General features: G+C 46.7%; 1 protein-coding gene and 1 pseudogene across 2 annotated transcripts; both read right to left on the bottom strand.

Moving 5' to 3' along the window:
- Positions 1-599: 599 nt before the first annotated feature.
- USP35 (ubiquitin specific peptidase 35) lies at positions 600-26,829 on the bottom strand. 2 transcript variants are annotated; one of them, XM_012725359.1, is made up of 10 exons: positions 26,097-26,829; positions 25,739-25,871; positions 23,785-23,914; positions 23,307-23,408; positions 21,328-21,486; positions 16,596-16,789; positions 5,477-5,570; positions 4,527-4,633; positions 2,742-3,993; positions 600-1,780 (listed from the first exon to the last, which is right to left on the bottom strand). In XM_012725359.1, the coding sequence occupies exons 2-10, from the start codon at positions 25,810-25,812 to the stop codon at positions 1,613-1,615; spliced, it is 2,280 nt and encodes a 759-aa protein (XP_012580813.1). In that variant the 5' UTR covers positions 25,813-25,871; positions 26,097-26,829; the 3' UTR covers positions 600-1,612. The 2 variants fall into 2 exon arrangements, with proteins under 2 accessions (XP_012580813.1, XP_012580812.1); XM_012725358.1 differs by having other exon boundaries at positions 25,739-26,829.
- The window catches only part of LOC105853660, a 7,314-nt pseudogene continuing 6,894 nt past the window's right edge, over positions 26,725-27,144 (bottom strand).

The following is a 27,144-nucleotide window of genomic DNA, read 5'->3' as shown; positions in this document are numbered from 1 at the left end:
GCCCTGGACTGGAAGCACAGAGGTGGGTTTGGATTAGGCCTCTACCAGCCTGACATCAGGGGAGGTGCTCAGCTTCTTCAGCTACAGGCTGGGTGCTGCCTTCCCACCACCTTTGCTCCCCCATGGTGATGGGCCCCTGTGTGAGGGTTGATGGTGGCCCCAAGAATGGGGCCACCCCCAGAGAGGCCACCCCCAGAGAGGCCACGGGAGGGAAAGCAGAAGGAATGTGGTACCAGCTCTAGCCATTTCTGGGAAACCCAGGGTATTAGGAGGTCTGAGAAGTCCCCAGACATTGGGGTTCCAACCCTACCTAAAAGACCAGGACTGCCCAATGGGATGCTATACAGAGGACTCACCTATGTGCCTGCCTCAGGACTGCGCTGCTTCCTTCTGCCAGCACCTGGTTCTGTCCCACCGCTAGTCAGGCCCCCACCTTATTCACATGGCACCTGAGTGCAAGGTGCCATCACCTCCCAGGGTGTAGAGCACAAGTCAGTGGGGTCAGGGGGCATCTCCTCATTCCCCAAATGCAGTAAGACATCAAGGGTGACACGGACATCACAGCCCCTGAGGCGGGGAAGAATGACATCTTTAAAGGCTTCCAAGAACTATATTTATTCCTGTACGAGACCCTGGCACGCTCCATTTGGAAGGGGCTACAGCAGTGTCAGGGCGCGAGGTCAGTATCTGCTCCCCCCAGGCCACTGCTCTGAAGACCCACTGCTGAGGAGCTGAGCCAGCAGCTTCCCTCAGCACAGACAATGGCTTCATGAGAAACATCTGCAGAAAAATAAGGCCCCTCTACCTTAACCAGAAGTGGGTACAAATGGTGGCATCTCAGGCACTGAGGCAGGCTGGGGGTGGGGGAGGGACTAGGGGCTACGCATCTCCCACTGTCGCTTGGTGTGGGGGGAAGAGACCAGACGAGATTCTTTGTCTCTGAATCTCTAACCTCTGCCACACTGCTCCTGTCCTACATTCATCTCAAGAGGTCAAATGCTGCAGTACCCACAAAAGGCACCACACGCATTGCCCCTGAAACCCTTAAGAGAAATGAGGAGGAAGCTAGAGGTGACACACAGCCCCCTTTTGTGCAAGGACTAGGGTCCTGCTCTGCCATTTATGCTATAGAGCAGTAGGATTGTCTGCAAGGAGCTGGAAGGAAATGCTACTTGATGGCGAAACACTAGAGCGGTACACGTCAACCCTCATGGGTTCTGAGCAGATCAATACTCCAGTGTAACCTGTTGGGGTCAGGGGACAGAGCCCCAAGCGTGTCCACTTTGGCTGCTTCAAGTTAACCAGGACACTTGGGTGCATAATCTTGACGGGGCCAATCCCAGAGCCAGGCCCAAGGCCCGTGCAAGGAACTCAGGTCTCACCTCCACATCTGAGTCTCTGTGGCCCCGTCAGGTTGAAGACCGCTCTCCCAGAAGCTCCCGCTCCACCTTTCTTGCCTTTGGAGGGGCCCGCCTTCAGGACTGGGCTGCCACCACTGTTTCCTCAGACCCCAACCAGCAGACCACTTCTCGGAGCCTGGCCCCCACCCAGCTCCCAGAAGGAAGGGGGCAAGGCCTCCCCACAGATGGGAGCAGGTTGGGGAGGATACCCCTCAGAAGACCAGTCTGTGGAAGTCACCACCATTACCACCTGCAGGGTTGCAGCCCCCCGGAGAGCCTTCATCCTCATCCTTGTCTTCATCAAAGCCCCTCCCCCAGTGAGGAGACGAGGGGAGTGTGGAGATGTAGGCGGCCCTGCTTCGTGCCTCCTTCTCCTGCTCCTGGAAGAGGGGTAGGGGTGGGGAGGAAATTTAAAATTGGAGCAATGAAGTGGGAGTTCTCCCTTCCTCCCTGCCGCCCCACAGTGCCACACTTCAGTTTCTCCTCAGCCCCTCAGTCCAGGCACAGAGGAACCACAGCTCCCCCTCTGGCTAGTGGCGTCCCAACTCAGTAGGAGGGTCAGTCTAGACCTAGGCTTCAAAAGCAGTTCTCCCCCTCTGGATAAAAACTCCCAGCCTGGGCCTGCTGGCGCAGTGAGTTAGAGTGCAACACAAAGAAGCTAAAGCTACTTCAGCATGAGTTCGGTCCCTGGCCCCAGAGGTGACCCACAAGGTGCAATGGCAGACCTCTCCTGACCGCCCGCTGCTCCCCTCAGTAGTGTATTTCAGTAGCTCTGCCTGTTCTGCTCCCCACTCTGTCTCTGGTGAATCCTCTCACCCCCTGCACCTGTGGCCTGTACCCCAGCCCTGTATGCATAAATCAATCAATCTTTAAAAAAAAAACAAAAACTCCCAGCCCCTTGGAGAAATGAACTTATCCATACTAGACGGTGGCTAGCTGACAAGGGCCTGAGGTGGCACAGAAGAGAAGGAGGTCCACAGAATTTGAGGGTCCCACCACACTTCAGGGTCCTTTCCCAAGGCTTGTGGGTGCTGTCCATCAGCCCGTAGCCTCTTGGACGTTAGGCCCAGCCCCTGCCTGTCAGAAAGCTGTTCCTGCTGAGGTGCGGCTGGCCTTCTACTCCCTCCCCACTGCCCTGCCTCCACCTGCACAGCCTAAAGTGAGCACCCTCGACTGTCAGTGACGTGTGTCCTTCTCCCCCGTGTCTGTCTGGGCCACTGATACACTCCCAGTGAAAGCAATGGAAGAACAGACAGGAAGGACTCAGAGATCATCAGCAACCATCCAAGCCGCGTGGGGATGAGCCTCCTCCCAGGTCGGAGGTCCCACGGGTCTGCTCACCTGCAGGTAAAGGATGTTGTCTTTGGAGATGGCTTCCATCAAGTCTTTGTGGAGGGTGGGCTCTGCCCGGACCCTGGGGGAGCCTGGCTCAGCCTCAGCCCCCTCCCTGGGCCGCTGCCTGTAAAAGAGCACGTAGGCTGTGTCCTTAGGGAAGAAGGAGGTGACATTGCTGACCGACTCAAAGGAGGAGAAGGACACTCGGGTGTCGTTGAACAGGTACCACTGGTTTTCAGGCTCCGGCCGATCAGCAGCGGCCGCAGCGGCGCGAGCAGCACCCTCACGGGCGTAGCAGTAGTAATGGCCGCTCTCCGAGGACACTCCGGAGTGCACCACCACACTGCACAGGTCATAGGCCTGGCCCTGGCCTCCAGCCAGCGGCAGGCGGAGCAGCAGCGGGATGGAGACGTCATCCAGGATCTTGCGGCGCCGCATGGTGCGCAGGTCGAAGGAGAAGCGGAGCAGCGTCAGGATGAGGTAGCGCGGCCCCTGGCTCAGCTCCACCGCCTTCTCAGCATCCTGCAGCGACGCACAGGGCTCGCAGTAGTAGCGGTTCTCTGCCGTCAACCTCTCGGGGGACAGGAAGTAGTTGACCAGGTCCAGAACAGAACGGGAGCCCTCGGGGCCGCACAGCTGTTCCCCAGAAGGGGCAGCAGCCCTGCGGGTCCCTGGCCCCAGACTGTCCCCTTCCTCCTTCCCATCCTTGGCCTCCTTCTCCTCCTCCACCTCCTTCTCTTTCTCTTCCTCCTCTCTGGTCCTTTTCTCCTCCTCCTCTTGTACTTCTCCCTCCACTCGCTCCTCCTCTGCTTCCTCCTCCCTCTGCCCCTCCAGACTGCTCCCTGCCCCAGGTCCCTGGGGGCCCAGGGCTTCAATGTCCAGGACAGAGGGCGGGGTATCCCCTGTGATGCAGTGTTTTCTCTGCCTCTGAGGACCTGCCCTGCTTGGCGCCTGGGCTCGGGGTGGTGGCTGGGGCTCTGGAGACGCCACCTCCTCTGGAGGGAGCATCACTGAGCCCAGGCGGCGGCGGCGACAGCGCTCAGGTGGGGGGAAGGCAAGTGAGAGGTCTGTGAAGTCCTCCTCCCTGGAGGAGACATTGAGGCATCGGAGACAGCATATCCGAGTCACGATCTTGCCTCCGAACATCTTCTCCACAGAGGTTGACCTTGGGCAAAGGGGCTCCTCGGGCGGGGAGGGCAAGCTGGACTGCTTGAGCTTCTGGCAGATCCTGGTCCCCGTCTTCTCCTCCTCATGCAGCCTGGAGCGGGAGCACAGGGCCTTCATATGCAGAGACCCACTGCCAGGGCTCTGGCCTGGTTCATGCATATCCTTCACTCAGTTGGCACCAGGCACACGCACTACACCACCACCTGCAGACTGGCACCCAAACCCGCTGCACAGAGACGAGCCACATGCACCTATGTCCACATGTCCCCCCAAGCCACGAGGAAACGCGCGTGCACTTGCCAAAAGACGATGCGCTTCCCGAGGGCAGCACTGTTGCTTACTGATGTCTATACCCCCACACAGAACCTTGCAGAATAATTGGCCAAGGGATTTAGGTTCTATGCGGGCAGACAGTAGACAAAACACAGTCATCAGGGCACTTGAGGTTCACCCAGCACTGCATGCACATGCACACGTGCCCTTCCCTGGGCGCAGGTCAGGCATCACCTCACGCGCAGCCTGCCCCTACACTCAAGCCCACATGTGCAATGCAGCATTCCAGTCTTGTAGCACGGAAGACACACAGCCCGGAGCCTCCACCTAAACCAGAGCTGGCTCCCTTACCGATCCAGCAGGTACTTAAGGTACTCCGAGCAGTCCTGCTGGGTGCCAGGGCTGAACCAGGGTGTCCAGGATGCAGAGAGGAAGTTCTCTGGAGAAATGGCAGGCCGCTAGACCAAGGCAGGCAAAAGGCGTAGTCAGGGCCGATGTGTGCACCTGAGCGTCTTCCTGGCAGCCGTGTCCCAGATTCCCAGTCTCCTCACCAAAGTCCTCCCCTTTCTCACTATTCCTGACTCAGCCCATCCTGTCCCAGCAGGTCCACAGCCTGTGCTTGATTAGGGTCATGGAAACATACAAGCCCCAGGAATCTGCTCTTCCCCGCATACCTCATACTGTCTTCCCCAGGCCTTTGTTCATTGCCATTCCCTCTGCAAACACTCTTCTCCCCTATCAAAAGCTTAACATGGAGTTCCAAGCCTCTGATGCAATGTCACTATTCCATGACACTTCCTAATGTCCCCTTCCCCTGCATGCCCAGAGCAATCTGCATTCCCCTCTGTTCAAGCACTATAGTGGTTACCCACAGGTCCATCTTGCCAATAGACAATGCGCTTCCTGAGGGCAGCACTGTTGCTTACTGATGTCTATACCCCCACACAGAACCTTGCAGAATAATTGGCCAAGGGATTTAGGTTCTATGCGGGCAGACAGTAGACAAAACACAGCCCTCAGGGCACCTGAGGTTCAAAAACCACAGCAGACAGAGCAACACCTAGTGCAATGGACTGAATTACTGATGGCAACAGCACAGATGAGGAGGCGTCAGGATACTCAAGGAGGCACTCCCTTTGCTGCCCAATAGGGACACTGAGTCAGCTCCACGGGTTTTGGCCAGGAACCCATACCAACCCCAGACTGGGGCTCAACAGCTTAAAACAGGAAGTAGGGGCTTGCAGCAGCTGGAGGCAAGTCCTGGGGAAAAGGTGTCTAGGTAGAGCACCCTCTGCACTCACCTGGCTATGCTCCAGGAAGGCAAAAAGCCACTGCAGCTTAGTCATCAAGGGCTGTGAGTTGTTCTCAGTCAAACGGAGCACACAGTGTCTGAAGCTTCAAAACAAAGCAGGAGCACCCAGGGTAAGCCAGGGGCACCAAAGGGGCCCTGCTTCACCCACACCACAGGCAACCCAGTCTCCTAGCTAAAGCCGAACACTTCGAGCACACATGGGTCAGAGGTCAGGATCTGGGAAAGAGCAGCAGGCTAACAACGCAGCCATGAGGTGACCCTGCAGCTCCTTCCAGCTCTCCAGTCTATGAAGCAAAGATTCGAGTATCATATGGTCCCAGAGTTGAAACGGCAAACTGCTCAATATCAACCCTAGCTACTCACTCCCTGCTCCCCCAGGAGAAGGCTTGACCTTAGCCCTCCAACTCTGCTCGTATAGCCCCTTCTGAGGCCACCTGCCTGTCAGACTACCTCGAGTTGTTCCTCTACCTTCGAATGAGGGAAGCAAGGGTCACAGCGAGGAACATGCTAAAGAAGACGGTACTGTGAGGGCCGACTGGCTCCCAGTGACAGAAGCCCAACCCTGGGGTGACAAGAAGTAGCCCCTCCTGATAGAACAAGCTCACTTCTAGGCCCCAGCTTAGCTCCTGCTTCACAAAACATTCTGGGCAAAGACATCAGTCTTTGCCCAACTTGCAGCCTCCATAGAGAGCGACACTGCCACAAGGTGGTCGACTCAAGTCAGCCTGCAACAAGACAAGGCCCAAAACCAGGTGGGCATTTAGAAACCTGCCCAGTTACGGCGAAACAAGCACATGATTGTTTTTCTGGAAAGTCATGTTACTGTATTTTACAAGTGTAAATAATCTGCTGCAGGATGGAAATATAAAAAATAAAGAAATGAAACCAGTTTTGCAACAGGCACAAGCAGCAGCACCCAGAAAGTTCAGCTGCCAGCAACAACTGCTATCTATTAGATACAAAACTCAAAAGACACTCACTTCAGGACATGTCATAAGGCAGAATCGAAGCTGACTTTCACCACAACTTTTTAAAACGATGCCCAAGTGTGATACTGGTGAAAAAACTAGTTGATTAAATCAATGGAACAGAACAGAGAGCTGAGAAACAGACCCCCACTTAGACAGTCAACTAATCTTTCACAAAGAAACGAAAGCAACACAATGAAGCAAGGACAACTGGCCAACAACGGTGCTGGGACAAATGGACATGCCAAAGCATGAACCCGGTCACAAAACTGACATTCTTTGCAAAGATTAACTCAGAATGGATTACAGACCTACATGCAAAACAAAAAAGTATAACACTCCTAGGGCAAATGGTAGTAATACAGGGAAGATGTTCTTAGATATGTTAAAGATTTTTTAGATACAACATCAAGATACAATCCATGAGAAAAAATAACTGATAAGCTGGTCTTCATTAAAATTAATTCTCTGCAAACACACAAGAGTATGAAGAGAATAACAAGACTTGTCACAGACTGCAAGAAAATATTTTCTAAAGAAACATCTCATAAAGGAATGTTATCCAAAATATATTTTAAAAATCCTAATACTCAACAATAATAAACAACCCAATTTTAAAATGTGCAACACTTCACCAAAGATATACTGATACCAAATAAGCGCATCAAAAGACCAATAAAACCGACAAATCTCTGGCTGACCTACAAGATAAAAAACTCAAATTTACTGAAATAAGAAATAAAAGTGAGGACTTACCACCAAATCAATAGAAATAAAAAGATTTTAAAAGTACCAAGAATAGTCACAACTGAATAACCTAGGTGAAACTGACAAATTCTGAGAAACAGAAAACCTACCAAAACGAAAGCACAACAAAATGGACAATTTGAATGGAGTTATAAATAGCTGGACTATAGACCCAGTAATCAAAAATCTTCCAAAAAAGAAAAACCCCGTAACTTATGACTACTCTGATGAATTCTATTAAACATTTAAAGAACCATTAGCAAGCCTAATGATTTCTCTAATATTTCCAAAAAAAATTGAAGAGGGGGATTATGGTTTATTTCATTCTATAAGTCCTGCATAATCCTGGTACCAAGGACTACAAGGGAAATACAGATCAATATTCTTTAGTAACACTGATGTGGAAATCCTTAACAAAATACTTGCAAACAGAATTGAGCAGTATATTGAAAGAATTAAATACCACAATCAAGTGGGATTTCTCCCTGGAATGCAAAGACAGTCCAACATATAAAAAATCAATTAATGTGATACAACACATCAATAAAGTGAAGATTTAAAAAAGAAAAAAAATTGATGCAGAAAAAGTATTTGAAAAAATTCAACAGCCTTTCATGATAAAAGCACTCCACAAAATGGGAAGAGAAAGAAACCACCTCCACGGAATAAAAAGCACATATGAAAAACACAGTGAACATTAATGCTAATGGGTGAAAAACTGAAAGTCTTTCCTCTCAAGTCAGGAACAAAACAAAGATGCCTGCTTTCACCATTCTACTCTATAAAATTCCAAAAGTCCTACCCAAAGCAATTAGATGAAACAAGTAAGTGATCCATGAAAGAAAAAGTAAAATTATGCTTGCAACTAATATGTTCTTAAATATAGAATAATCTAAAGATTCCACATAAAAGCTGTAAACCTACAATATTAATTCATCAAAACAGCAGGATACAAAATTGACAAAAATCAATTGTCTTTCTATGCAATAACAATAAACAAGAAAAGGAAATTAAACATCACTTACAAAAGTATAAAGAATGAAACAGATTAATACAATGACGGCTATAAAATATTGAGAAAAGAAATAAAGAAGACATAAATTGAAACATCTTATGATCATAGCTTGGAAGAAATATGATAAAAATCAGCAAAATGTCAATATTACTCAAAGTAAGCTACAAATTCAGTGCAATCTATATCAAAGTAAAATTCACGAGAGTTCAAGAGGGCCCAAACAACCAAAAATTTTTTGAAAACAAAATGGGAGTATTCAAATTTCCTGATTTCAAAACATATTACAAAGTTAATGTAATCAAAACAGGGTGGTATCAGCATAATATTCGATATATAGGACAATGGAATAGATTACAAACCCCAAAACAAACCCTTTCATATACAGTCACATTACTTTTGACAAGGGTGCCAAGACCAGTAAATGAAGAATGATGGATCTTTTCAACAAATGGTGCTCAGAAAACTAGATATCCACATACAGAAGGATGAAGTCAAACCTCACCTCAACTTGAAATGTATCAAAAATTTAACTGTACCATCTAAAACAAAAGACTCTTAAAGAAAAAAAAAGGGCTTCCTAACACTGGATTTGGTCATGATGTCTTGCATGTGACATCACACACACAGACAACAGAAGAAAAAATAGCAAACAATATCATGAAAATTAAACATTTTGTGCCTCAAAAGAGACTATACAGGGATACAGTTGAAAATGGTGTTGTAGAAATACTCAGAACCCACCTCCTCCTATGGACAAACAAATGTTCAGCTACATACAGAACAATCACTTCTGAAAGAAACTCAAGAATAGAGTAACTCTACACAACTGGGGGAGTGGGGAGGGAACACATCAAAATGACAAGAGAGCCTGAAACACACAATGTTACCATAAACCCAGTGCAGCAATCCATAATCAGGAGGGAACTCACAATGCCCACCTTCTTGAGAAGCAAAGTTTGAAACCCAAATTTTAAAACCTGCACTTGAAATAGGATACCCAAAAATCTGCTTTTGAAAGTCAGTAGGGCTTGCATCCATGGCACTCAAAGGTCAATAGAGAAGTTCTTAAAGGACTTGTGCAGATTCACCATGACTAACTTCCCAGTGCAGAGGTAACCCACTGAATTATGTCCCATCTTCCATAAAAGAGGCCTATCTTTTCATCTTAAAAGTTTCAGCCTAGGCCCTCCCTGGTGGCGCAGCGGGTTAAAGCACAGCACTGAGAAGCTAAAGCCGCTTCCGCATGAGTTCGATTCCCGCCTGCTCCGGAGGTGACCACATGGCGTGGCAGACCTCTCCTGACCCGCCCGCTGCTCCCCTCAGCAGTGTACTTCGTCGATCTGCCTGTTCTGCTCCCCGCTCTGTCTCTGGTGAAGCCTCTCGCAGCCCCTGAGCCTCTGGCCTGTACCCCAGTTCTGAATGAACAAATAAATAAATCTTAAAAAAAAAAAAAAGTTTCAGCCTGCAGAGCAGCTAGGGCAGGGTTGAACAAGGTTCATCTATACAAGACACAAGGTAACTCCCTCTGATTTAACATAGCTAAAGCGTCTACTAAAATGATCTCCAAGGACAGGTGAGGTTGACAGAGCTATCTTCACATTCTCCCTCTGCCTCACCCCAGATCACTTGGCATTTAGGCACCTCTGGAACCCTTGCTTTTTAGCTGCCACTCAGGAACAACCCTAGAATTCCTGGCTCTGGTAGCAAGCAGGGCTCACATTCACAGTCCCAAAGGACTCGGAAAGAGAAAGAGATCTTAACCAGCTATCCCCAAAGGAACACTGCAGAGGCAGCAGACAGATGTCTAGTCTTACATGAAAGGAGCTTATTAGTTTATCTTTAGAACTGCAGCCTGAGGGAAAGACTTCTAATAAAACACACGTGAATGGGCTAACTGCAGTCCTCTTCAGACACTGGCGGACTGGCAGACAGCTCCTCCTCTGCCCCACACAAGCTCACTGGAGTCTCTGTGAAAGGAGCTTGTGTTCAGACCTGGGCCCATGGCTTCTGTGGCTGTTCCCCAGAGGACACAAACACTGGCTCTGGTGTTCAACACGGCTTATTTTTATGGAATCAACAGAATTGTAGAAGACAAATGAACAGTCTATCTCTAGCTACCCCACCCCACCCCAGGCTCAGTGTAAACATAAATGCACAACCCTTCACATTCCCCTTAAGTTTTATATACTATAAAAGCTGCTTTCTAAGGGCTTCGCTTCCAAACAGTCAGCAGCTAAGTGCTCACTGAAACGCTCCCTTCGGAACACTAACAGACGGCGGCATACTCTCAACTATTAGAAGTCACTAAGAACAAAGTAGGCTACTTGGACAATCACAAAAGTCTGAAAGATAAACAGGGTTCATCTATACAAGATACAAGGTAACTCCTTCAAGATTAGAAGAGGTGGCTGTTTTATTTAATACACAGAAACAAAAAAAAAAAATCAAGGGAATGAATAGAATATATTCCAAATGAATGGATAAAATAAAGCCTAAGAAAAAAATTTAAAGAAACAGAAATAAGTGATTTACCTGATAAAATTAAAAACAGCCATGAAGCTGCTCATTGAGATCAGAAGAATACATGAGCAAAATGTGAATTTCAGCAGATGTAGTAAATATAATTAACAAAGCTGAAAAAAAAACTGAATGAAATACAATAGAGATGGTTGCTTATCACACTAAATGATGCAGAAGAAAAGATCAGCCAACTAACTGAAAACAGTGGGGTCCAATCAAAGCATCAAAAAGAATGAAAAAGAATGAAAGACTATGACACAACATCGAATGAACAGTCAACTTCACAGGGAGGAGAGAGAAGGGCAGAAAAGTAGCTGATGAAAATTTCCTCAATGTGAGCATTAAAAACAGTCAAATTCAAAAAGTTCAGAGTTCCAAGTACGAAAAATACAACAACATACAACTAAGACAAATTATAATTATCAGTAGAGCAACTTGTTACATAGAAGGGAATTCCCATAAGAACATCTGCAGATTTCTCTACAGAAGTTTTTTTTTTTTCTTTGTAGGCTGATGGGACTAGTATAATATTTATTCAAAGTACTGAAAGAAGAAAAAAACTGCCAAGAATATTTTTATCCAGCAAAGTTGTTATTTAGAGGGTCCTCCCTGGTGGCACAAAGCTTAAAGCAGAACACTGCAAAACCACAGCTGCTTCAGCATGAGTTCAATCCCTAGCCAGGGAGGTGACCCACATGGCACAGTAGACCTCTCCTGTCTCCCTACTGCTCCCCTCAGCAGTGTATTTCGTACATCTGCCTGTTCTGCTCCCCACTCTGTCTCTGGTGAATGCTTTCACCGCACCTGCACCTCTGGCCTGTACCCCAGTTCTATATGCATAAAGAAATCTTTTAAATAAAAAAGCTGTCAAGCTGTCATTTAGCATTGAAAAAGTGTTCCACACAAATAAAAATTAAAGGAATTCATCACCACTAGATGAGTATTACAAGAAATGTTGAAGGGACTGTTTAAGAAGAAAGGGTTATAGAAAGTAACAGGAAAACATAAGAAGGTATAAATTTATCACAGGTAAAAATAGGTAATAGGCTAATCTAATGCTGTAGAAGGTGGTAATCACTTATGAAAGTAGTGTGCCAGATAAAAGACAAAAGTAGTAAACAATGTAACAATACAAAATATAAGTTCAATAGTTAAAGGATACACAAGATAAGAAGATGTAAACTCTGGGGCCTCCTGGTGGCACAGGGGTTAAAGGCAGTGCTATCAAGCCGTTGCCAGCCACAGCAGCATAAGTTCATTCCCAGCCAGCCAGGGAGCTGACCCACATGGCACAGCAGACCTCTCCTGTTTCACCCTCTGCTCCCCTCAGCAGTGCATTTCAGTGAATCTGCCTGTTCTGGTGAATCTTCTCACCTCTCCCACATCTCCAGCCTACATCTCCACTCTTGTATGCATAAATAAATAAATCTTTTTTAGGAAAATATAAACTGTGCCATGATAAACATACAACAGGATGCAAGAATGGTTCAACATCCACAAATAAATCAATACGACTCACCATGTTAAAAAATAAATAAAGGATACAAATAATATGACCATCTAAATAGATTCAGAAAATTCAACAAATTCACAATTTATGATTAAAATGCTCAATGAATTAGATTTATATAGAGAGTGTACCTGAACACAGTAATGCCATGTCTGTAACAAGACAATAGCTAACATCATCCCAATAGTGAAATGCTGAAAGCTTTTCTTCTAAGGTCACTGCTTAGCTCTCCTGGACAGAAATGCTCTCCTGAACAGAAATGCAGTGTGTGCAATCCACAAGCAATTCTTGGATACCAGTGGGGGTCCCAAAATTCGATTAAATGCTGACATTTTCTGTGTGGAGAAATCTGGTATCAGATTCTACATGTGAAGAACTCAGTCTCCCAAGATCATATGATGCTAGTTGCAAGCCCAGATTGCTAACTGTGCTTCTCACTGACAATAAATTAGAAGTTCCCAAAATCCCCTCCTCAGATTAAATTATTTTGCTATAATGGTGAACTCAGAAACTTCATTTGTTTACTAGATCACCAATTTAGTATAAAGGATATTACTCAAGAACAGCCAGGTGGAAAGGATACATTAAGACAAGGTATAAGGAAAGGGAATGGAGTTCTTTCTTTCTTTCTTTCTTTCTTTTTTTTTTTTTTTTTGGCATAGAGTTTCTAAGCCCTTTCCAGATATGCCATTCTCCCCAAACCTCCACTGTGTTCACCAATCCAGAAACTCTCTGAGGACCCTCCTTTTGGATTTTTATGGAGGCTTCATTACTTAGGCATAATTAATTAAACATTGGCTATTGGCAGCTAAACTCAAATCTCTAGCTCTCTCCTCACTGAAGGTCAAGGAGGTACAACTAGAAGTTCCACCCTCCAATTACTTGGTTAGTTCCACTAGCAACCAGTCCTCATATTTAAGTGCTTTTCAAAATAGTCTATCATTCACACTATATACTCAAAACAAGAAATTCCAAACTCTCAAAACTTAAGAAATTCCAGGGATTTTGGGAACTGTGAACCAAGAACTAAATAAAACTCAATACATCTGAGGAATACATTTTGGTCACCTAAAAGGTCATACACATACACACACACACATATACACCAGGAATACATTGTATGTATTTCCTATAGATCACAATATATGAAAAGAACAAAATGAAGAATGTATACTCTTGTCACTTTTGTTGAACATACTACTTAATACCATGGCCAGAGAAATGAGGCCAAAAACAAGAAAGAGCTTCCAGGGGCCTCCTTGGTGGCCTAGGGGTTAAATGTCGTTGCTGCTACCATGAAGGCCCAAGTTCTTAGGGAGGGCCTAAGTCCAATCCCCAGCCGGGAGGTGACCCACACAGCATAGCAGATCGCTCCTGTTTTGCCTGCTACTCCCCTCAGCAGTGTATTTCAGTACATCTGCCTGTTTTGTTCCCCACTCTGTCTCTGGTGAATCCTCTCACCCATGGCACCTCTGGCCTTGCCCCAGTTCGTCCATGCAAAAGTAAATATTAAAAAAAAAAAAAAAAAAAAGGCTCCCAGTTTGGAAAAAAGCAAAAATGTTCCTATTTGCTGCAGACATAACATGTACAAAAATCTACAGACTACCAAAATACTGTTAGAATATGAGAATCCAGTCAAGTTGCAGAATACAAAAATTAATATTAAACTCTGGCATTTCTATCCACTAACAATGAATTATCAGCAATATGAATAAAGAAAACAGTCCTATGTACAATTACATCAAAAAGAATGTAATAGCTAGAAATATATTTACCCAAAGAGGTAAAAGGCCTGTTCAATGAAAACTGTAACATATTGGTGAAAGAAGTTGAAGAAAACACAAACGGAAAGATAGATGATACATACGGATTGAAAGAATATTGTTGAAATACTCATACTACCAAGAACAATCTATAGATTTGCTGTAACCTCTGATCAAAATTCCTAGGACATTTTCAGAGGGGAAAAAAAAAATTCTACTTTAGTGTGACTCACAAAAGACCTCGAGTCACAACAATCTTGAGAAAGAAGAAGAAACCTGGAAGCACAGGCTTCCTAATGTCAAATTATATTAAAAAGCTATAATTATCAAAACAGCACAGAACTGGCATAAAAAAACAAACTCACACATCAATGGAATGGAATAGAACAGAGTACAAAAATAAACCCACACATACATGGGTCAGTTAATTATAAACAAGTGAGTTGAGAATACACACTGGGAAAAGGACAATCTCTTCAATAAATGGTACTGGGAAAACTGGACAGCCACATGCAAAAGAAATAAACTGGGCCATATACAAAATCAACTTCAAATGAGTAAAAGACTTGACCTGAAACAACCAAACTTCTAGAAGAAAATATAAAGTTCTTTGATATAGTCTTGCCAATAATTTTTTGGCAAGCAAAGGCAAGAAAAACAAAAATAAACAAGTGGGGTTATATCAAACTAAAAAGCTTATATACAACTGGAGAAACAAAATGAAAAAAAAAAGGAAGAGTGGGAGAAATATATTTTTAAAATACATTTAAAAATATTTATATCTTTTCAATATATTATATGTACTGAAAATCATACACACATATCTGCACACACACACATCTGATATGGAGTTAATATCCAAAATACATAAAGATTTTTTACAACTGTTACAAAAAAAAATTAAAGTAAGAGCAATGGGTAGAGAATCTGAGAAGGCATACAGATGAACAACAGGTATGTGAAAAGGTATTCAACTTCTGTAATTCCCAAGACAATTAAAATCAAAACCACAATGAGATTTCCACCTCACACCTGTCAGAATTGCTATTAACAAAAGGACAGAAATAATAAATATTGGTAGGGATGTGGAGGAAAAGGTACTCTTATGCCCTGCTGGTGGGGATGTAAACTGGTATGACCACCTTGGAAACCCGTATGGAATTACCATATGACCCAGCAATTTTATATACCTATATAAAGAATAAAAGTGGGATCAAAAAGGTATAGTCACCTTCATACCAGCATTATTCATAGCTAAAATAAAGCAACCTAAACGTCCATCAACTGATGAATGGATAAACAAAATGTGGTATATAGGCATGTGTTGCTTAACGACATTCTGACCAACACTTGACAGTGTATGAGACAGTGGTTCCAACAGACTATACTCCTATCACCTAGGTATGGAGTAGGCGATCTCATCTAGGTTTGTACAATTATTTCTCAGAATATATCCTAGTCATTAAGCAATGTGTGATATACAACATTCAGTCTTTAAAAAGGAACAAAATTCTGGCCCTCCCTGGTGGTGCAGCAGGTTAAAGCAGAGCACTAAGAAGCTAAAGCCACATCTGCATGAGTTTGATCCGCACCTGCCCTGGAGGTGACCACATGGCTGCGGCAGACCTCTCCTGACCTGCCCGCCGCTCCCCTCAGCAGTGTCCTTCAACAGTCTGCCTGTTCTGTTCCCCACTCTGTGAATCCTCTCACCACTCCTGCACCTCTGGCCTATACCCCAGTCTGTATGCACAAATAAATGAATCTTTAAAAAAAAAAAAGGAACAAAATTCTACAATGTGATACAGCATGGCTGAATCTTGAGGGCATTTTCTAATATGTCAGTCATGAAAAAATAATCAGCCAGTTGTAAAAAGACAAACACTGTAAGATTCTACTTACATAAAGTACTTAGTTCAAAATCATAAGACAGAAAGTAGAGCGGAGGGGCCGGGGAGGAGGAAGAATGGAAATATGGAAAGCAACTGCTTAATAGATATAAAGTTTCAGTTGTGAGATTTAAAAGGTTATGTGGGCAGACCGGGGTGATGGCAATGTGAACACGCGAATACCAATGAACTGTATGCTCAAAACAGTTAAGACAGCAAAGTATTGTGTTTTATCTATTTTATCACAGTTAAAAGGCTTTTTTTTAAAGATGTCTACTTTTGTGGCTAAAACCCTGAGTGACTTAAGTAAGTCATAAGTTGGACAGTCAGTGGCAAAAAATGACTTTAGGGGGGCTCTAATATTAGGGTCAGTGGGTGTTCAACCCTGGAGGACGCAATCTACCTCCAGGGGGAAGAAAAGGCAGCAATGTCAACCAAACCAACACAAATCCCCTTCCTCTGAAGCCCAATCTCTGAAGTTCCATCTCAAGCTCCCATCTAGTCTAGACCTCCTGTCTTGGCAACAGCCTGGACCCCCTGGGGCAACTCATCTGCCTGTCATATACCCACAGACCTCAGGGAACTACGCAACAGTGTAGTGCAGGACCCACCCTCTCTGAACTTCACCCCAACCCCACACACTAGGGAGCCCAAAGGAAAGAAGCAGAGGCAGATAAGGAATTAGAAAGTTGCACATACTCAGAAGCCATAAATAAGGCCTGAAGGATGCTATTCACATAGCACGTGTTGCCCAGATTGATTAAACCAATCTTCCCGGTGTCTGACTTGGCCATGAGTCGGGGATAGAAACCAGCCAGTTCACTCTTCTGTGAAGTCCAGGCATCCTGCCCCAGCAGCTGTTTGATGCGGTCCTCATTGGGAACATGGAGGTCCTGAAAAGGGAAAAATCCAGCAAGATGGTAGACACCAGGGCCAGCTCTAAAAATATCACCTCCTCTGGGAAGCCTGCCCCACACCCTCCCAAGCACACCACCCACAAATGTTCTCGATGTGTGTGTAGTCAATCCCTTGATGCTAAACTTACTGTAAGCTCTCATCTTGACCCAAGGACCTTCTACATGATCTTTATAACACAATTGCCTTAAGGTGGTAAAATCCTCACTTTATAAATGAAGAAACTAAGAGAAAAGAATTTCCCAGGAATACAGCTGTTGTTATGTTCCTAGGGAAATACAGAGTGTGACAGACTCAGCAATGATCACACTGGCTCACCAGCCACGTCAGCAGACAGAATCTCAGCCCTTTACTGACTCCCAGCCACACCAGCTTCCTGGCTGTGGTCCATGAAGCCTCTCTGACTCAGTCATCTTCCCTAGACCTCAGTTTTCTCATCAGTCAGGTGAGGATACTCCTACCTCTACCAGTGTGCACTATACTGTCAAAGTTCCCTGTACAAAGATGCTCCCATTTTCATCTTCTCCGTTTAGGCTTGCAGAACCAACTTTTTAAAACTAGTCTGCCCCTGGAACTTGACCCTATAGTCAGGCTAGTGGGAGATTTCCCGGAGCGCTTCCCCACTCATTATCCTTTCCACATTAAACAGCTGCACTTAAAATATTATCTAGGCCTGGTTCTAACAACTGTCCATTTTGAAGGAAAACATCTAAGCATAATGCCGTTATTTAGACTTAAGCGATCATCTTAACAGTTTTTCTCTCACCCTGTTCTTTTTGCCAGGCCCTGAGCACAGTCAATAGATTTATCCAAGGCTCTAGAAAAAAAAAAAAAAAACACAATAGCCTCCCTGGTGGCACAGAGGTTAAAGATGCAGCACTATGAAGCTTTCCACAGCCACTGCAGCATAGCGATTCCTAGCCAGGAAGCTGACCCACATGGCACAGCAGACCTCTCCTGACCTGTCCACTGCTCCCCTCAGCAGCGTATTTCAGTCCACCTGCCTATTCTGCTCCCCACTCTGTCTCTGGTGAGATCTCATATCCTGTACCTCTGGCCTACGCCCCAGCTCTTATGCGCATAAATAAATCTTTAAAAAAAAAAAAAACCACAGGTTTCCCCAGCGCACATTCTTTGCCACTGCAGATCTGGCCCAAGGTCTCACTTAACACTTCTGCTCACTCATTACCTATCAGATTAGTCATTTCTCATGGATACTTTTTTTTTTTTTTAATGCAGGGGCTGCCAAAGGTAAGGTGATTAATGGCTTAGTGTTTTCTCAATCACTTCTTTATTCTTCCTGCTAAGCCCCTACCCAGCCTCACACATACAACATGAACAATAGTGACAAAAAGACCAAGAACTCCACACATGCACACACACAGGTGATGCAAAAATACCCATAATGGGAAAAAAACAAACAAACAAACATCAAATACTAGTTCCCCCAAAGAAGGCAATTCTGTTTGTGTAAGAAAATAAAACAAAATTTCCAAATACCTCTAAAAGCTCCTGTTATTGAAAATTTTACAATGGCTTCACAGCAAGGACCACAGCTTACAGAAAAACATTTATCACCTAACACAATGGCGTAAGAGAACTTTCCAGAATTTATGAAAGGACACAGATACAAAGAACTACATACTCACAGAACACAGGTGAAACAATTTCATAAACTGTAAAAACCTATGAATTATTTGCTGCTTTGTCTCTCAAACAGGCTTGTACCACAGGACAAGGCCAGAGGACAAGTTCCTCCTTCTGGAACGTATTGCTGATATTCAAGGAAGAAAAGTATATTAAAGCAACTGCTCATAATTATGAAGTATATATTTGATTCTTAAAAGAAAATGAGTGTAGAGAAACTGCACTTGCTTTAGGTGACTTGGAATAAGCTGCCTGCACTGATGACTGAGAAGCCCAGCTCTATGGGTTAAGCAGAATTGCTCAGCCTGGTGTTCAAGACTCTGTTCTGCTGATCTTTCTCACCTCCCTTCCATCCACCAACATTATTGCCAAACTGGGCTAGTACAGCCCCATCCTTTTCCTTCCCCCCAAAGTTTTGTGAAGTGGCCTCTCCTGTCAGTCCCATCCCTCAAGGCCTGACTATAGGCCCCTCTGTAGATAGCTTTGCAGGATCTTCAAGCTGGGAGCCCACACAATCTATACGTGTCTTACACCTACTAGTACAGGTGTCTGGACCCACCTTGTTCCATGGATTAGGCCAAAACCCCTGGTAGCAGAGCCCTACCCTCACTCAGCACAGATGGCCCTCAGTGCCCAATGGGCCTGACTCCCTCCTCTGTTCACATCTCCACGATGACATTCTTCACACTATGGTCACATTTGTTCACTCATTGAAACACTGAGTGGGCACAGCAATCAAAATGACAACAGAAGCTCACAGTCTAGCAGAAAATAATAACAGTCACTTCCAGCAAGAGAAACCCTTTCTCCTCTGCCCCTCTACACCTCTAGTGAGAGGGAGTTCATGTCCTAGCAAGATTAGCTCCAACAAGAAACTCATGTGAATCTGGAAAACCAACAAGAGCCAACTAAATTTCAGAGGTTTTTTTTTGTTGTATCAATCAACACTACTCACAGTGGAAGGTTCCCATGTGTGTTTTGTAATTTTTTGGATTGTAAACTCATCTCAAGCATAATTTTATCTCTAGGGCTTGAAAACAGTTTCATTTGTTTCTACTAGAAAACACTTCAGTAGTCAAGGTATAGTACTACTTTAGTTTAGCATCTACTAAAATGATTATGAATTTGAACCCCTATACATTTATGAGACAGGCCACTAATTACAAATCTTCCCAATCCAGAGCCAAGTCAAGCCAGAAAAGCTTCCTTGATGTCTACTTACATGTGGTAAAAAATACCACGTGTGTATATTTTTCTAGATGACTCGTTTGCTAACAGCAGAGCTTTAATTTGCTGCTTAGTGCTAACTCCCCACAGGTAAGACTCTAGAGCCTCCTGTACCCACCAACCCCAGCCCCTGGGTGACAGGTTAGCCATCTCACCTACCCCCTTCTCCACCCCATGACAAAAAAAGCATCATCTCTCACTTCCCATTCTGGAATTCAGTTTTCTCTTCATTTTAGGCCTCTGAGCACCCCCCTTACTTTCTTGCAAACTCAGCTATGTACTTAAGTCATTTGTGGGCCCTCTCTGGTGGCACAGCGGGTTGAAGCACAGACTAAGAAGTTAAAGCCACTTCAGCATGGGTTCGATACCGGCCCCGAGAGGTGACCCACATGGCGTGGCAGACCTCTCCTGTCTCCCCGCTGCTCCCTTCAGCAGTGTATTTCCATCAATCTGCCTGTTCTGCTCCCCACTCTGTCTCTGGTAAAGCTTCTCACTGTCCCTGCACCTCTGGCCTGTACCCCAACTCTGTATGTAAAATAAAAATCTTAAAAAAAAAAAAAAAACAGCTTGTTATATTTTAACAAGCATTTCTAGGTGTTTTGTAGTGGGACACTTTTCAAGATTTCTCTCTGCCACGGTACAGAAATGGAAACCCAACAGGAAGTCCTGAAAAGGCTGCCACCTCCCTAGGGCTCCCTACTGTGGGCCTGCCCTCTGTCTCAGGCAGCAAGAAAGGGCTCAGCACCCAGCACCCTGCATGACTCTCACTACCTCTATGACTCTGCCCAAGACACCAAATCTCTCCAAGTCTCCTTTTCCCCAATTATGACAGTGAAATTACAGGTTTCATGAGTACATCAGAAGACAAATACATTCAGAAGCGCCGTCAAGTGTGGCACTGTATACAAGTGTTAGTTAGTTATTATCCTAGCGGCCCAGTGAGCCCAGCTCAAAAGCCCTTTGTAGTCTCCTGAAGCTGGAGACCCTTCCTTCCTCTGGTTGCTCACTACTCCCAGACCCACCCTTTAGGCATTTTATAGGTCACTTTGACTAGTTACTTACATACATGCATGCAAGTCTGTCACCCCACTGGGCTGCAAACTCCTCAATGGAGGAGACCCTATCTGCCCCATACCTGTGTCCTGAGTTCCCAGCCTGGGCCTAGCACTGAAAAGGACATCAGTAAAGTTATGTTAACAATAGTAAACAATCCCTGCTCTAGAATGTTCACTGTCTGGGGGGAGAAAGCAGGGAGACACAGACACACAGGCAATGACAGCGTCTGACAGAGGAACGTGTGAGAAAAGGATTGCTTCAAGCTGGAAGAGGCTGGGGAGTGGGGACTGATGTCAGGGAAGGTTTCCTGAGGGAAGTTAACTTATACATTAAAGCATTAAAGGACACGTAGGAGGTACCCAGGCAAAACAAGAGAAGGGTTTACAATCAAAAGAAGGGGATATGCAAAGGCTCAGAGCAATCACCAGGGCGGCACTCATGGGAATGGCAGGTGGCTTAGTGTACCTAAAGCATAGGATAGGTAGGGAGAGTTGAAGAGAGACAACCAACTGAGGACAGGCTGCCACCAATCTGGAATATGGCCTTGTCACAGCAGAGTGAGGAAGCAGCGGGGACTGTGACTCACCTTTATAGCTTCCATGACTGGCTCATACAGGTCCGGAAAGCCTGGGAACCGGAACACCATGCAGTGGACCAGCTCTGCCAGCTGCTCCAGGCAGCTGGTCCCTGAGTTCGAATCCTCCTTGAGCAGAGAGGCCACCATTGTGGGGATGTGAGGGAGGAGCTGTGAGAACAAAGCAGAGTTAGGCCCAGTACCAGCTGACCTACCGGAGATGTGGGATCATGTTGGCACTGCAGATAACCAGTGTGCCTGAAACAGGAGGTTTGTGACCTGACCACTGTCCTCCTCCCAGGCCCCCGACAGTGGGATCTGACTTCTGCAGTCCACTGACTCATTTTACAAGATATGTGAGCTTCAAGCCCCTGGCCTTGATCTTTTCATCTACAAAATGAGATACACAATGACCTCCTCACAGTTGCACCAGAGATGCAGCTGCTAGATCTTGGTGAAAGAACCTGTCCAAGCAGCCTGAGGGCCTGAGTGGCCAGGGCTCTCTCCTACCCAGAGGTGACAGTGACCAGCTGGTGGACAGCCTGAAGACAAGAAGAGACAGCCTCTACGGGCAAACGCCACTGTTCTTCAAGCATTTATGTGTCAAGCACTTCACAATGACTTTATGTGGCAGCAATTTTATAGATAAAGAAGTTGAAGTTAGGCTACATTAATTTTCCAAGAATTTCACCCAGGTTAGGACAGAAGTTGTTTCTTCCTCTGTGCTACAAAGGTTTAACTTTCAGCCCCGTGGGGTGCTCTACCACAACACCCCAGGGCCAGACAGGCGACAGAACTGGAACTAAAAGATTCCAAGAGAAAAATGGAAAGAAATAAGACTCATATCCTAGGCAACAGACTGGAACTAAAAGATTCCAAGAGAAAAATGGAAAGAAATAGGACTCATATCCTAGACTGTGGCAGGCTCTCAACAATTTCACCTCTTCTAATCCTCTCCTACTATCCTAGAGGTTGGCCCCTGTTCCAGACTCTGAGAGACTAACACTTGGTCCAAGGTCACCATCCAGCAAATGGGAGCTGGGACTCAACCCCCTAGTACCCCACTCCCTGGTTCTATGTTTTTCCCACTGCAGCAAATTGGGAAGCATGAAACTTCTGCCCATCAGCATCTAGGCTGCCAGGGAAGTCAGGCAGAGAGAGGAAGTCCCCCGGGGTTCATCCCTTCCCAAGGGGGGTGCCCAGAAGACAGAACAGGCCACCTGGGTTCTGGTGGTCAGAAAGGACCAGGAGTCAGGTCAATTTGGCTAGAATCTTCCTTGTCTCAAACACAACTGATAAGGGTACAAGTGACTTGCCCTCCCTAAACTGCAGTGTCCTAGCTAAATAATGGAGAAAATATAGAACCTCCTTCTCGAGCCTATTCCAGAGATGAAGTGAATGCACATATGTACCATCTTTTTTTTTTTTTTTTAAATTTTTTTTTTTTTAAAGATTTATTTATTTGTGCATACAGAACTGGGGTACAGGCCAGAGGCTCAGGGGCGGTGAGAGGCTTCACCAGAGACAGAGCAGGGAGCAGAACAGGCAGATCGACGAAGTACACTGCTGAGGGGAGCAGCGGGCGGGTCAGGAGAGGTCTGCCACGCCATGTGGTCACCTCCGGGGCAGGCGGGAATCGAACTCATGCGGAAGTGGCTTTAGCTTCTCAGTGCAGTGCTTTAACCCGCTGCGCCACCAGGGAGGGCCATATGTACCATCTTTAGCACTGTACTGACACACAGCCAGTAGCCCAAGGAACCGCAGCTGTCATCACCCTAGGGCAGTCACTTTAGTATGGACACCAATTCTCAGGCCTGCCTCCTGTCTGTAAAATGGGGTCTCGCATCTCTTCTAGTTCCGACAATCAGGGTGTCATGGTCTCAGGGATAAAACCCAACCTCCTACCCACAAAGCCAGCATGTCTGTGTCCAGACAAACCAGTGGGGTTAACAGGGTTGCTCATCCCCTGGACAGCAAGCAGGGACCCTTACCAGGTGGAAGGCCTCGTGCGAGTGTTGGAAGGTTAGGAGCATGTACTTGAGGACAGACAAGGCGGCCCCTCGGACAATGGGATACAGAAGCTTGGAGAAAACCTGGAAGAGAGTTCCTAAGTCAGGAGCCCCCCAGGCCTGGGCCACCTGAGGCTGCATGTACCCACAGGCCTGAGGGAGTCATCAGAGACACAAGGTTGAAGCAGTAGCCCCCTACAGAAAAGCAGAGGTCCTGAGTGGAGAGACAGATGGTGAAACAGACAGCAGACTCATCAGATGGATGGACAAACCCGGGTGACAGACACACATGCCTGAATGAGCAAGGAGAAATGGAGGGAGCACAGAGAGGGTAGTGAACCATCCCAGGTGGCAGTGAACTTGGGTGGGCACCCAATGCTCTGCATCCCACACCTGCACTGGCCCTGGAAGGAGACCAGCAAGAGAGGTCAAAAGCTGGGGGAGCACAGGGGCCACCAACCTTTTCAATTTTGGCCAGTGAAACCTCGATCAAGATGCTGAACTTCTTAACAGCAGCCAGGCCCTTCAGCAGTGCGATGATCCACTTGTCAATGTTCTTCCCCAGGGGCCAGGACACCCAGTCGGTCATCCTGCTCAGGGGATGGCAGGGAGGGCCAAATGGCAAAGTGAAGCCCCACACGGATTGCACCTGTACAGGGTAGGCTCCATGGGATGAACAAGACATCTCTAGGAACCACAAATAGCTCAGAATAGGCACCTGGCAGAGCCTGAGGCCCCCGGTCCGGAACCAGGCCCTATCAGCAGGCACCAGGAAGGGAGCCAGGCCCTATCAGCACCCCAAGCCTCACCCCTGCAGTGGGTCCAACAGCAGGAAGAGGGCTGCCCTCTTCCTGAAGCTCTAGCTCCAGCAAACCCTTGCTTGTGGCTTGAAACAAATCTTATAACTCTCTCTAGCCTATTTTTCTTTTCTTTCTTTACATTTTAAAAGGACTACTTTAGTAGGAAAAGGAGAGAGAGAGGCACCTGCATAGTCACAGGTGGGCTGGAGCGGCAAAACCTGTTTCTTCCTTTGTAAAATGGGGGTAGTACCAAGGTGGTGCATGGATTAAAAGAGATTTTAATGGTTAACAGTTATATAGTATTCACTATTTATTTTATATGCAGTAACACATCTGACCTCCACAGCATAAAGCCTGTGCCAACTGGGCGGGAAGCTGCCACATAGCATGGACTCAGGACATCATCAGTACTATCATGATTTTTATATTCAGTAGACTGTGCCAAAGGGGGGTAGAACAGTAAGAAAAAAAAATAGTAATTGCAGTAATAATAGCAAGAGAAAAAATAGTAATTGCAGTAATAATAGCTTCTAGGCACTTTACACAAATTCTCATCTAATTTAATCCTTGCAATAACCCTCTAAGGTGGGTCCAATCATACTACATTTTATAAATGAAGAAGTATAATGGCAGCCTGCAGGCTGGCAAGGCAGGAGGACAGGAAGAGGAGACTGGGGAGAGAGGGAACAGTACCACCACCACCCACCCCCGCAGGCAGGAGCTGGGAGGCTGCAAGCACCCCATCCCAGGCCCCAGCAAATCCTGTGCTTTTTCTGGGCTCTCTCTGGCATCCTCTCCCGTGCATCCTCTTCTGGTCTCACCTCTTCTGCAGTGACACTGCTGGTCCTCTTGTAGCCCTCCTGTCTGAACGACGCTGCCTAACTCTAGCTCAGGTGTGCACAATTGCGCATGTCCGCACCACACTCCAGGTGTCCACAATCAGACACCCGTGCCCCAGGCCCCACACTCCCAAGCACCTTCTGCATCAACAGGTCAAGGCCGCAGGTGATAGCCACAGAGGCTAGTTGTGTCAAAAGCACGATTTACTTACTTACCCTACAAGAAGCTAAAGTCTACAGAAGTTGAGTAAATTGCCCAAAGTTACACAGGCAAAAGGTGCAAAAGTGCAAAAGTTTTGCACTCAGGCATTTTACCTGATGGAGTTGGCATAGACAAAGGCCTGCAGGCATCACTACGTGGGCAGGCTGGCTAGACCATAAGTGTGTTGGTATTCAAATGAGGTGGGGGAGGTGCAAGAGTTCTGTGAGCTGAAGCTACCCCAAAACTGTTTATTATACTTGCCCAACTCAAACAGCACTTTGTAAAGTACTTTCACCTGACACCAGCCCTTGAAGGCCCGACAACCTCTTAATTACCTCCATTAATAAAGAGGGAAATTAAGGCTTAGATAGTTCAATGACCTATCCAGCATCACACGGCTGGTACCCAGCCTAAGAGCATTATTGGGACCAAGCAGTGTCTCCCATCAAGAGCTCAGGCACAGAGCGGGGCTCAAGAAAGAATGAACAAGCATGAGGGTCTGAGCCCTGGAACATTAAATCGACCCAGCAACCAGTGGAAAAGAGACCTGATGACACCCTATCTTCAACCCACCTGCTGATGGCGGTCAACATCTGGGCATCCGTCACACTGTCATCATTACTGAGGTTCCTGACAACACCATCCATGAGCTCCAATGGGAGGTGCTGCACCACACTGGCCAGGGCACTAGACGGCGGCTCCTCTTCTGGAACAGGGGGCTGGACTGAGCTTAGCAGGGGAGAAGGGGTCCTCACCTCCCCCACCACTCCAGACCCTCGAGCTGCCTAGGAACCAGACTAGGGCTCTGTACAGAGCACATAAGGGCCACCTCCTAGCTTCCTACGGCATCGCAGCCTCTATTAACTCATCCACTGGGCAAACCACTGTAACCACTTTGGGCCCAGCTCTGGGTCCAGAGAAAAGTACTGACCCCCAACTGTGTGGACAGAAAAGGGTCACTGGAAGGGTAACATTGGAGCTCACAAGAACCGGTAGGAGAGCTACGTGGACTTGGGGGAAGGGAAGACATTCCAGGTAGAACCACATGGACAAAGGCCTAGAGGTGAGAAAGAATATTTAGTTATCAAAACGTGGCTCTTCCTGCCAGGTGCATTCCCTTCCTTTCACCTGAACAGCCCAAGAATCAAAGAAGGCACAGACCTTTTTTCAGTAGTTCATAATATAGTCCAAATTCCAGTAGTTCATAATATAGTCCAAATTCCAGTTGTCAATGGAGGGCCAAAACTGACATTTCGGAGTTGGCTCCTATAGGCTCCATGGCATCTCCAGACCCTCCCACAGGGCTGCCCACAGCTCAACCCTGCTACCCAGCTCTCAGACTCGCCTCAAAAGGCATCAATTCTATTAAACACACCTAACCCAGAGGCATGAGGACTCCCCCCTTCTTGTGGTTGCTTTCAGCACTCCCTGTCCTTTCTAACCAGAATGATCCACTTGCATCCTCCCGCGACAGACCATAGGGCCCCATCCTGTGTGCCCAGCACCCGTCACGGAGCAGGCTCCCCAGTAAGAAGCAGAGGCTTGCTCACCAAATGAAATCAGCCCCTTGCACGTGGGCGCGCCAAGCAGAATGAGCGCAAAACCACCACCTGCTGGGGTGTGTGCACAACACCAGTCGTGCACGAGTCCCCGCCCAGCCCCGAGGCGCACGCACCTGTGCCGGAGATGACCGCGAACAGCTCCTTGAGACACGGCAGGATGGTGGCCGGCTGCGACCGCCACAGCTGCGCCAGGAGCGCGCTCACCTGCTGGGCCTGCTCCAGGAACTCGACGGCGCCCTCGTCCCCCTCTGCGGGGCAGCGGAAGCGGCCGAGGCAGCGCACCAGCTGCTGGCAGAAGAGCAGGCGGTGCGGGCCGTCCGGCACGCAGCGCGGATGTCGCGCCAGAAGACGAGCCACCTGCGCGCAGGCGGCGGGCCCCGGGCGCTCGCACACTGTGCGCAGCACCTCGCGCCGCAG

The sequence above is a fragment of the Condylura cristata genome, unplaced genomic scaffold, assembly GCF_000260355.1.
Source record: "Condylura cristata isolate star-nosed mole 26May11 unplaced genomic scaffold, ConCri1.0 scaffold00015, whole genome shotgun sequence".
NCBI lineage: Eukaryota > Metazoa > Chordata > Mammalia > Eulipotyphla > Talpidae > Condylura > Condylura cristata.
Note: the sequence above shows the minus strand (reverse complement) of the source record. Positions and strands in the feature narration are given on the sequence as shown.

Excerpts from the sequence above, each read along its gene's own strand:
- USP35 (XM_012725358.1), bottom strand. The coding sequence starts at position 25,812 with ATGGATGGTGTTGTCAGGAACCTCAGTAATGATGACAGTGTGACGGAT. Across the intron at positions 23,915-25,738 it reads ATGTTGACCGCCATCAGCAG|GATGACCGACTGGGTGTCCT; the intron begins GTGGGTTGAAGA and ends TCCCCTGAGCAG. Across the intron at positions 4,634-5,476 it reads CCTTCCTGGAGCATAGCCAG|CGGCCTGCCATTTCTCCAGA; the intron begins GTGAGTGCAGAG and ends GCCTTGGTCTAG.